Here is an 11,677-nt window from a genome sequence, read left to right as displayed (position 1 = left end):
ATATGTGTGCGAGGAATATTATCAGGAATGGAAGGGACCTACAGCTTAAAGCCGAATCCAAACAACCAATTTGAGAATGCACTTTTTCATGACAAGAATTACTCTTGGAGAATTTGTCAATTCCTCGCAAAATGCAGAAGCCGTGAAAAAAACTTTAGATGGCACAGGCAGGGTTTGAACACAAGACCTCTGGCATGACAATTCAACGCACTTATCATCACGCCACGGTACTATGTCGTTTTATTTGCCTTTGTATAATTGTGAATTTATATTAAATCCTTTCTTTACAAATAAAAAGAGTTGAGGGGTCTACCCTATAGATCCTTGTGCACGGAGTAACTGTTCATCTTTTTTTGACCATGTTATTTAATATAATATATTTCTGACACTAGCCAGCTTCAGAAGATTTAAAAAGAGAAAAGTGCCTTGCACATGACAGCGAACAACGAATGAACGAATGGACGAATAGACGTGATTTTACACATATCAAAAAGTCAATTCCAAATAAAAACACATTCAAATTATAGAAACCAATTGACACTCATTTTAGGACAATAAAACTTGCATTTTGCTCTCTAAAACAAGATAATTTTGTAAACACAATTCGGTAGCAACGAATTGAAGTTTGGTTGGTACGAACTGTCAACCTCCATCCAACTACCATCCACACTCCAACGAATAAGTTGTCCGCGCTCAACTTAACCTCAAAATTATAACACTCTTGTTTTATTTGTTGAAAAGGGTAATTATAAATTGACAATTCGTTGCTGTCTGCGAATAGAAATATAACTCATGTGAAAGAAAAGTCAAAATATGCGAACATCCACAGTTTGCAGTTCGTAGCTCATGTGCAAGATACTTTAGGTACAATTTTTGACAAATATTGGTTGCAATTTGTGTACCGTTTCGTTTGAGGGAACCCGTTATAGCTATCATTGAAATCAATTTGGAAACATGTTTATTTGGTTATTCTACTATTTTCCTTTTAAATAAGAAATTTAATCGATTACAAATCAATAACACAATTTTTGGACTAAATTTCATCGTATAAACCAATAAACGGATTTTATGTTGGTAGCTTGGTAAGAGTTGATCATTGAAGAAAACGTTGTTATAACTATCATTGAAATCATTCCGAAATACTTTTTAATTGATATTTTTGTATGTTTTCTTTGTTTAGAAATACCAAATTTATACTGATTGATTAAAAATGACTCCAATTTTTTATTTGGAAAGAAAATTAAATTGCACAATAATTTTTTGCTAAATATGAATTTAAGGGGCCAGTTATAACTATTATTGAAATCAATCCAAAACAAATTTTGAATGCACATTTGACTGTGTTTCTTTTTGATTCGAAATGAAAATTATAAACTGATTGATCGGAAATCTCACGAAGAATATCTTTATGATACAGTCTTAAGGGCCAACTATAATAGGCATAAGCTAGCATATGCGCGCATAAGTAAACGTGCGAATACAAAGAATCTCAATACGAGTGAACATAATGGAGTCTAGCTCCGTTTCGGTCAATTTTCCTCAGTTTCGTTAACTTAAGCACACTTAAGCAAGAGCGATCCCAGTCGCTCGCCGCATAAGTAAAATCTGACATGTAGATACGTGAGCAAAATTGCATTATGGCTATGCAGTAATTTCGCAAACTTAAGTGAATTTTCGTTGGGTTTTTGACATAAGCTTATGTTTGCTTATGCCTATTATAGTTGGGCCTTTAGTGCTCAGTTTTTATTTCACTAAAGATGTATTTTTCTCTATTTTCCAGGTGGAAATTTATTTGCCTGAACAGCTGATACTTTTATGTTCAAAAGTGAAAGCAATTATTTCACTTATTTGAGCTCCCATTTCATAAAATTCCAATGACAACATTTTTTAATGATAGCTAAAAAACGACCTGCCAAAAAAGTTCCGATGATTGGGCTTAAGGACAGAAATTCATTTTTCGGAACAACTGATTCTGTAATGCCAAAAACTAAAACGAATGGTTCCACTCATTTGTGTTTCAATTTTACACAATTCCAATGACAGATTTCTTACAGAAAAAAATTGTCTGGTGAATTTCATTCAGGATTTTTTTTTCCAATGGTCTTATAAACGGCCTGTCAACAAAATTTTAAAGATTGGTTTGAATGATGAAAACCTATAACAGCTAGCTATAACTAGCCTTGCTTTACAAGTTTTTTTAATACATATGTAGATAGAAGGGCAGAGGTAAGAGGGTGTGCTATCTCCCTGCAACCCCACTGCTTGGCACACAAAAGTATTTAATGTTGGTGTGAGGTTGGAAAGGTTTATTAATATTTAATGAATAACAAATTCAAATCAAAATAGTTAATTTGTATATGAAAAAGTAAAAGTTACCTCACTTTAAACCAGTCGAATTAATTACTTTGATCATATATCTATCAAGTAAAAGTATCCACGTGTGCAAACGGAAAAATTTGCCCAAATATGTAAATGAGCACAAAAAACTAAATAAATCTTAACTTCAATTAATTAATTTAAAAAATGTTTGTATTTACTTTTTTTAATTTTAAATAAAATAAAGTGAATTGAATATATCATAAACAGCATTTGGCACCACCAAAATCTGAGATAAACTGACATTAATGACATTTCTACACTATTCCATTCAGTTCCTTCTGTTTTTTTCGTTCAATTCCTTAATTCCCTTTTCTTTCAAAAACCAAATGTCAAATTGTTCCATTACCAAAACTTTTCCCTGTCTAAACTTGGTGAGGGTGAGCTGTAAGCAAAACATTGAATTTTTTTTTGCAAAGAATCTGCTTACGTTCTCTAAAACTTTTAAATAAAATCAATTTCCTGCGAAACCAAATAAGCAAATATGTCTGGACATGAAACTTTTAATAGTTTGACAATTGAAAAACCAGATCCAATATTTGCTCTTTCATTTGAGAAACAACTTTTAAAAGAAGTGCAAGAAGCTGCAATGTTATATTGCAGCCATGATCCCAATTACAATAACTTAGCAAAACATAGATTAAAATGGTTGATGATAGCTGAGGCCTGCAAGAAAACTGGTAAGTTTAGTTTTCATTTAAAAGTCATAAATAAAGTAAATACACTATCTGTAGGTATCTTCTTCCCTTGGTTTTTGTTTATAAGTATTTACATTTTTAAATCTGTATCGTGGCTGTTTTATTCCCCAGTGTAATTAACTAAATAGTGTACCTACAAGTGGTACTGTTACTTTAACTAGCCGGTGGTTAAGGTTTCATTGATTTCAAACTAATTTAGTTTTCTCTGAATGATTAACTTTTTATTTAGGTACCCAATTCAAATAAACAGACTATTTTTTTTGTGAAAATAATAACCGGACAATAATACAATGTCACTTGATTAAAACTTTAACTCAAATCCCCTCTAATGTTGAATAGTTTTTAGTTGCAATCTAACAGGTTTGGATTCCAATACATTTGTCAAATGTTTTAAATTAGGTAATTGAACTTCCTCACAAATGGCCCTCATAAAATTTATAAACCTGGATCTTTATTTCTTAACCGATTTCAATTTTAATGTTTTCAATACCACATTTAAATCCAAAATACCTACTCGCTACCGTTCTGTAGATATGTTATATGCTCTGGCACGATCAATTGTTAATGCTTGTTCTGTAACTCTACGTACAGTACTCTAAAATCACAACAATTCCAAAGTGTTTGCATAAATAAATTGTTTCTTAAATTTATATGATTATGTAAATTATAATTGTCATAATAAAAACAACTAATTTAATCAAAATTTCAGTTTCAGAATGTGTGAAAAAATGGCATTCTTTGTTGCGGATTTATTTCGCCTCATCACCAGAATTCCCTTGGATACATATGCAAGATTTTCAAAAATTCGAACCATATTTGTCTAACCATAGAATTCAAAATGTAAGTTTACTTAATATTATTTTTTGACTTTAGACACATAAAATACACATTTATATTATTCTTCAAATTATAGCCAAGTAGATCTCAAACAATTCAACTTCTCGCTCAGCTATGTAAAAACAGTTCCAAATTAAGAAAACCAGAATCGACACCAGAAGAACGACAACATATATGGTTACAAATTGTATCTGATTGTAATGCAGTTACTCCAGGAGTAATAATGTCAACTATAAATTGGCAAAAGGTGCGTATGTAGTATGTAGATAGAAAATGTATCCAGTAACACACAATTTGAAATTGAATGAAAAATATCATAAGGAAGGTTTATATTATTCTTAAGAACAACTTCGTTGTTGAAATTTTAATCCAATTTCAAATTAAGATGAGAGAAGATACGTATATGTAGGTACAACTATTGTCTAGAATAAGAATTGATACCATACCATACTCAAACGTGAGAAAATTAAGCTAATAGTAACACTGGTCGGCAAAAATAAGTATTTTTTTTTGGTACACAAAGTAATACTACCTTATGGGATTAAAAATATTAAGATGTCCTGAATTCGAATCTTGCCTTTATATTTTTATATTTTTGCCACCACATCAGGTTTTTCAATTTTGCTATTATAAAAATTCCATGAACCACTAAAAATGTTTTTTTTTTTAAAGCTAAGTTTAAAAACAATATCTCTAACACATTGTATGATGATTTTGCAAAGTTCAAAGCTTTATCTGACTTAGATTGTATTTTTTCATTAGTTATGAGGTAACGTATAGGTCTAAATATGATACTATCTTAAGTTTTGGAAAACCTTGAAAGTATCTCTTTATTCGTTTCAGAGTTAACCATTTCGCATTTTTCTGTTACGAACGTGTTTAGCTTAATTGCTTCAGCTTTCTTTTAAGGTTAATGCATGGCAGCTGATAACTTTCAAGTAATGAGGATTTTTTGAAAAATAAATAATATACTGATATTTTTTAACCAGAATATTGAAGAAAGGAATTATAAAAAAGGTTGTATCTCAAAAACATTTGTGATAGATTGATTTTGAAATCAGATTCGCACTAAAGCAAAACCTAAGAGAAATTTGATTGCCACCTAAATAACTTTTTTGACAAGTGCAACTTATCAACGAAGATAAAAGTCAGAAAATACTTTCTTCGCGTCTCTGGTTGTAGTGAGGGGTTAAAAAGTTTTGTTTTTTTAATTTGCATTACAGTTATCTTGAAGAAAACGCTATGTTGATTATGCTATGTTGTTCGTAGGTTCAGAAAGCTTTAGTAGTGTAACTGAAGATAAAAATAATTGCATGTAAAACCATAAATCGTAGAAAATATGTAAAGTAATGTACAGAAATTTTAGAGATTAAATTGTTTATAGACATATTCAAACCCTTTTTACTTTAAGATATCAATATTTCAAAAAACATTGATGAATTTCGAGCTCTTCGGAAATAAAAATATATTTTCTAAAGAGTAATTAAAAAAAAATCAAAATTTGTATCTCAGTGATATAATTCTCTTTCTATACGACAATGCGTTTCGAGATATTGAAAATTGAAAAAGATGAAACACGCATAGCACAGGTAGTAGCATGATGGTTAGAGCGTTGGACTGTCATGCGAGAGGTCTAAGGTTAGATCCCTGCCTGTGCCATCTAGTTTTGTTCACGGGTACTGCCTCTAGGAAGGAATTGCAAATCCTCCAAGAGTAATTCTTGTCATAAAAAAATGCTTTCTCATATTAGTAGTTCGGATTCGGCTTTAAACTGTAGGTCACTTCTATCCCTGACAACATTACTCGCACACAGGAATGGTTGAGTATTAATAGACTTTTGCTCCACCTAGTTTAATTATTTACAAAAGGGATACATTTTTAATCGAACAATTTTATTTTATTATAGTTTTTTTTTCATAATCAAATACTATTTAAATGTCCGTCTTATACACAAAAAAAATTAACGGTATCAAATCATATGATATTAATTGTGGCCTACCCGACCTGGAAAGTTCTCACATATTCAAGCCATTATTAACCATGTTTTAATCACATGTTGCCCAAGTTATGAATTTCAATTTCAAAAAAATAGTATGACACGTTCGGCTTATGAAAACACTGATAAATCGTTGATTTCAGATCAGCAATACTTTCACCTTCAGCAACAATATTTTTGACAGAGCTTACATTATAAGATTACACACAGGTCTTATTACATCACGTTCTCACGTACAAGGTTTTTTTCATTAGATTCGAAAAGTTACCTAGAAAGGAAACTTTTCTGGTAACGAGGGGTTCGATCTAAAGTGAAGAGATAGGGCAGGTTCAGACAACATAAGGGACTTTATTTGCAGTCAACTGCATTCCTTGAACGTACATTTTGACGAAGTCAACTAGTTAGATTTTCATGTGTCATAAGCTTCGAACTCAGAACTTTACTTCCCTAAGTTCTACCTATATGGCCATCTCAATTGGCATTTCGTATTGTCAAGAAATATTCCAATTTGACGGCAAACCCTTTTACACAAAATATTGAATGAAATTGTTTTAAAAACAAATAAATAGTAGAGAAATAAAGTTCAACTTTCAGTTAATTAAAAAACATGATTGATTGTCATTCTGATATAAGTTGACTTGACTTGATAGTAAAGGAGATTTTTCTTGACTAACTTTTCAGTCAAGTTTTCCAATAAAATTGCCTTTATTAGAAGGCAATTTTTTGTCAGCTGGCCAATCAAATGCTAGAAACTTGCCTTACTTTCAATTCCCTTATGTCGCCTGAACCTGCTCTTATTCTACTAAGTTTACGACACTTCAAATGACAGCTGTCGAATATCAGCGCTAATAACTTTATACCACAAAATTAATTAAATTGAATTGAATTGATGCATAAAAGTATTTCATGGGACGCTAAATAAAACTAAATGTTTGCAGATGTCATTAATTTGATCAAGCTTGTTGATCTTGCATCTTGTATTGTAACGAAAAAGTCCTTGTTTTCCAACATGACATTCTACACAAAACTTTAAATACAACTGTGCAATAAATAAATTAATCGAAGTGTTATGAAGTTCAGCTTTCATTGGAACAAACAAACATGATCAGCCGACATTTTGACATAAGTAGACTTGATACTAAGTGAGAATTGAGTTGTTTTTATTGAATGCAACTTTTTTTCAGCTGCGCAATCTAATACTAGAAAATTGCGTTACCTTCAATTCCCTTATGTCGTCTAAAACTGCCCATTTTTTTATAATAGCAGGAACAAAAACTAACAGTCAAAAAATATATACCTCTAAGTACCAAGTTTGAAATAAATTGACGTTAAAGTGTGAGTCACTGTAATATCACTAAAATAGACAAGCAAGAAAAATTGCAAGATCTCCTTTTGGTAAATTTCAAAATCATATTTATACCAATTTTATCAAAGCCTCAAGTTCGAGTACTTAACTTAACATTTTATCTAATTAAAATTTTATATATTTTGAATTTTTGCAGTTCTGGTTGATGGTAAAACAAAGTTTTGGAACCCGATTGTATAATGTTATATTAGGCAATTGTAAAAAAAGTAAGTATTTTAATTAGCACCTTTCTAACACACAAAAGAACTTATGTCACCAGTTTGGTAAAATTATATATTTTTTGATTGATTCTATGGATCCCTTTGAGTTATATACCACTTGGCTGGTTATTCTTTTGTTATTAATTCTACCAATTGTAAATTATATGTTTTTTTTTAGTTTTAAAATTATTGCTCTGACCATTTTGTAGTAGGAACTTGTGATATTTAGCTTTGTCTGTTCGCATTTCAAAATCAAGACAGTTGATATGCTTATCTTAACAATATGTAAATAATTATTTATTTTTTAGATGAACGTTTATCGCAAAATTATTCCGAAGTCGAATTGAAAATGATTGAGATTTGTGGTGTTACACCTGGGCATCCTATACATTCTATTATAGAAGCTTTAGGCACCAATTTTGAGCTAGGTACAAATAAGGTAAGTCTATGTCTTGTTGTTTTTAGACTTGAATCAGATAACACTTCAAGTATTTAGATGGTAAGAAAAAACTACTTTATGAGTTTCTGTTTTATATTTTTGACGTCGAAGCCATATTAGATGCAGTTTCGTAAGTTTCCGTCTTTTATTATTTTTAAATTTTAAATTTATTCTTTTTATCATAATATACTTTACACCCACGCTTGTTCTTGTTTTAAGGAAATTGTTGTTCGCAAATGTAAAAAATGTCTTCAACAACCAGATGAAATTTTATATGAAGGTTGTTGTTCAAAATGTTGTGTAAAACCAAAATCATGTACAATTTGTTTTAATGGAGGAATATTAGTCAAATACATTTTGGCCAATTGGTCTAAACAAGCATTGAATTTGCTTCCAGTCAACATTGCATCGTCTGATCAAATTTCTATCTGTACTAAATGTGCAGATAAATTAAAAAGTAAGTGTTTGTTTTTTGTTTTTTGAATTTTTACAATAAAATAAAAATTCTTATTTTATTTTATAGATGAAGCTACAATTAAATGGAAAATATGTCGTATTTGTGAAGCAAGTAAAACGACGTGTTTAGAAAATTTGTATTCTGAAAACCATACAAATTTAAGAAGAGATTTTAAAGAAGCTACTAAATTGGAAGTAAGTAAGAGCTAACTCTCAGATAATTTGTTAGAAATTGTATGGGTTTTCATTGGTTAAATAAAAACATTTTTCATTCACTTAAATCTATTAACTCGCTTATGATTTTTCTCATTTATTTGTTCCAGTATGAAAATAATATAGAAGCAGTTTTATATAAATTATTGGATGTATCAAGTTTATGTTCTTTTGCCTCATAGTATCTTTAAACAATTGAATTCAAATTTAACACCTCTACACCTAAAAAGTATGTTTTCAATATTTTTGTTTACCAATGAAAACCCTCAAGGGTCAAGGCCTGGCCTTGTGGTCAATAAGTTACTGATAAAATTATTGAAATTAAATATTTTTCTTAAATTTAATTTTTCTATTAGTTCAAAAAAAATGATGGTTTACCTGGATATATTTGCAAACAATGTGAAGTGCGTATTGAAAATGTAAATAAATTTATTAAGAAGGTTAAGCAAACACAAAGTCGACTTATGCATATACAATTTATAAATTTCATTGGTGATTCCCTCGAACAACCAGAAAAACAAGACCATGATAACGATGGCCATGTGGCTATTTTGCCAAAAAAAGACGGAATATTATCTACAAAACAATCCATACCTCCAAAAATAACAATGTTAGCACCTGTATTTAAAACTGTAAAACCACAACAACTGATTCCGTTGTTGCAAAAATCAGGATCAAATTTTACAATGAAACCAAAGCCTATCACAGTGTCTAAACCAGCCATCTTCACTATAGATAAAGAACCACCTTCAGGCTCAGGGCCAAGTGCAACATCAGTAACATCGACTAACACTGATTATGAAACAATTGAAGATGCACCTCCAGCATTTTGTATACCCAAAAATATTATTAAAATCGATAAAAGCCCTTCAAAAGGATATAAACAACTGATGGACTTAAGTGCAGATCCATTGCAAGTTGTTGTCAAAACTGAAAACATTGATGATGATTACAATTCAGGTATAGCCATTAATGCAGAAACGTCCACGACGTCTGCGGGTGCGGCCGTGGTGCAACAAAATCCAATGAATGTTGCCCGAACAAACAACTATGCTCTCAAAATATCAACCATTAAAGCCAAAAGTGACACGAGAATATTACGTGTTAGAGGCGATTTGATAAATTGTAAACCGCATCCTTATATTCCAAAACTGCTTGTACCATTTAATTTTGGTGAAAAACAGCAAAAGTCGATATCGGGAGGAAACAGTAGTCAAATTCGATCTCACCCTAAAGGTTTTCGAAAGGTGAATACTGTTGTTAAAAATACAATACACATAGGAAAACCAGTTAATATTTCACAGAAATTTCAATCAAAACCAGAAACATTAGAAAGTCAGGGTATAAAGAAGCGTCGAAAATATTGGGGAACTGTTGAAGAATTTCAAATTGCTCCATTAACAACAAAGACAATATTGGGAGATCAAACTCTTACTGAACTTGATGAAAACTCAAAGAAAATAAAACTGATTCAATTAGTTGAAGGAAATGTTGATCATGGTTGTGGAAGTTCATCATCAGAGAGTCTTTTGATTCAAAATTCTCAAAAAGTTCGAATAAAAGAAGACCAAAATGCTATTCCTAAATGTTATTTCAAGGTGAAAAAACTTCGCATCAACATAAAACGAGATAAAAGAATCCGAATAATTGATCGAAAATTGAAGAACCTCTATCTCAAGCAGTCAATAGCAGAAAGTTGTTCAGTTGTAAACTCAAATGCACTACATCTCAAAAACTTCAAGAAATACTTCCAAAAAACAACGTAAGTTTATTGAAGAGGAAAAATATTGCTGTAAGTACATACATACATATGTTTCACAAATGTCTAGGAAAGTTTTTTTATTGAGTAGAAATTATAAACTTTTTCAATCATTACGCTAAAAATAAAAATATAAAAGTGTGATTTATAATTTGCATTTTGTATTTAAACAAAAATTAACAAAAGCAGGGTTGTTATGTTTCCCATGAAAAATTCCTATATTTTTGTGTGTTTATGCAAATGTTTTAATGGGATATTCTTTAAATGAAAAAGAAAGAATTTAAATCTGTCAAAGCGTCGTTGTCCTTCTTTCCTTGTGTTCCTTGGACATAGTAAGTTGATTTATTTTTGACTTAAAATTAAATTTGCTGGTGCAAGTTTGTCGAGAGATTTAACCAACATCTGTCAGTTTATCCTTTGTGATAAATGGTGGATTCGATTTAAAAAATTGTGTTCAAAATATTTAAGAAACATTTATAATTAAAATATTCAAGGATTTTAAAATTAAATGTTGGTACCGCAATCTGAATTAACCTAAGCATACTAAATGTTAATGGAAACTTGACAGTTCATCAATTCTAATTCCACATAATGTGTGTTCAAACAAATATAATTGTGTAACAGTGGTCTCTTTTTAATCCCTGCTTCATTTTTAGTTTCACTTGAGTCCACTTTTTTCCTTTTAAAAATTAAAAAAAAAAAACCTGTCGTCTTCCGATTTGTCCTGCTTAAAACTTTTACAAAACATTCATAGCAATATATTTTGTGAGATAAATAATTTGAAGTCAATATCTTTCTCTGTTCTCCTAATACTTGAGTCGTTAACTAAATTTTTCACTTTTGGTTTAAATTGCTATGGTAAAAAAAAACCACTCAATATTCTTGAGAGTCCTTTCTACATTATTATCTGCATAACAAAATATATTTGAAGTCGATATCTCCACTGCTTCTTGAGATATGGACGATGAAAAGATCTTCCCGAACGTACACACGCACAGACATCTCTCTAAAGTTCTTTTATTTAGACTCTAGGGACCTTGAAACGTCGAGAAATGCCAACATTTTCAATTCGACAAATCTGATCGATTACAATAACTTCCTATACATTTTATTTTTAACAAACCCACCATATAAATGATGGTGTACCTCAGGGCTCTGTTTTGTCACCCTTTCTAATTTTTATCAATGATCATCTGCAAGTTTACCGTTTCGTTGACGATAATACTTAGATCCGTTTCTGGAATTGAAGGCTATTAAAAACCCCATGCCGTCTTATATAGTAAAAGCCAAACATATATATCCTTTCGCACTATCGATGAGTGGCACTTCATGAAAAC

General features: G+C 30.6%; 1 protein-coding gene across 1 annotated transcript; it reads left to right on the top strand.

Annotated features, from left to right (window-relative positions):
• The first annotated feature begins 2,736 nt into the window (after positions 1–2,736).
• On the top strand, positions 2,737–10,491 carry LOC129939097 (uncharacterized). The gene is made up of 8 exons (XM_056046970.1): positions 2,737–3,056; positions 3,784–3,914; positions 3,988–4,158; positions 7,410–7,479; positions 7,782–7,912; positions 8,132–8,369; positions 8,436–8,563; positions 8,938–10,491. Exons 1-8 carry the CDS (start codon positions 2,861–2,863, stop codon positions 10,345–10,347), a joined length of 2,475 nt encoding a protein of 824 aa, XP_055902945.1. The 5' UTR covers positions 2,737–2,860; the 3' UTR covers positions 10,348–10,491.
• Positions 10,492–11,677: the final 1,186 nt, after the last annotated feature.

Source organism: Eupeodes corollae, chromosome 1 (genome assembly GCF_945859685.1).
Source record: "Eupeodes corollae chromosome 1, idEupCoro1.1, whole genome shotgun sequence".
Taxonomy (NCBI): domain Eukaryota; kingdom Metazoa; phylum Arthropoda; class Insecta; order Diptera; family Syrphidae; genus Eupeodes; species Eupeodes corollae.
Note: the sequence above shows the minus strand (reverse complement) of the source record. Positions and strands in the feature narration are given on the sequence as shown.

Coding starts and splice junctions, on each gene's coding strand:
- LOC129939097 (XM_056046970.1), top strand. CDS start 2,861: ATGTCTGGACATGAAACTTTTAATAGTTTGACAATTGAAAAACCAGAT. Junction 3,915..3,987: donor CTAACCATAGAATTCAAAAT/GTAAGTTTACTT, acceptor TTCAAATTATAG/CCAAGTAGATCTCAAACAAT. Junction 7,913..8,131: donor TTGAGCTAGGTACAAATAAG/GTAAGTCTATGT, acceptor TCTTGTTTTAAG/GAAATTGTTGTTCGCAAATG.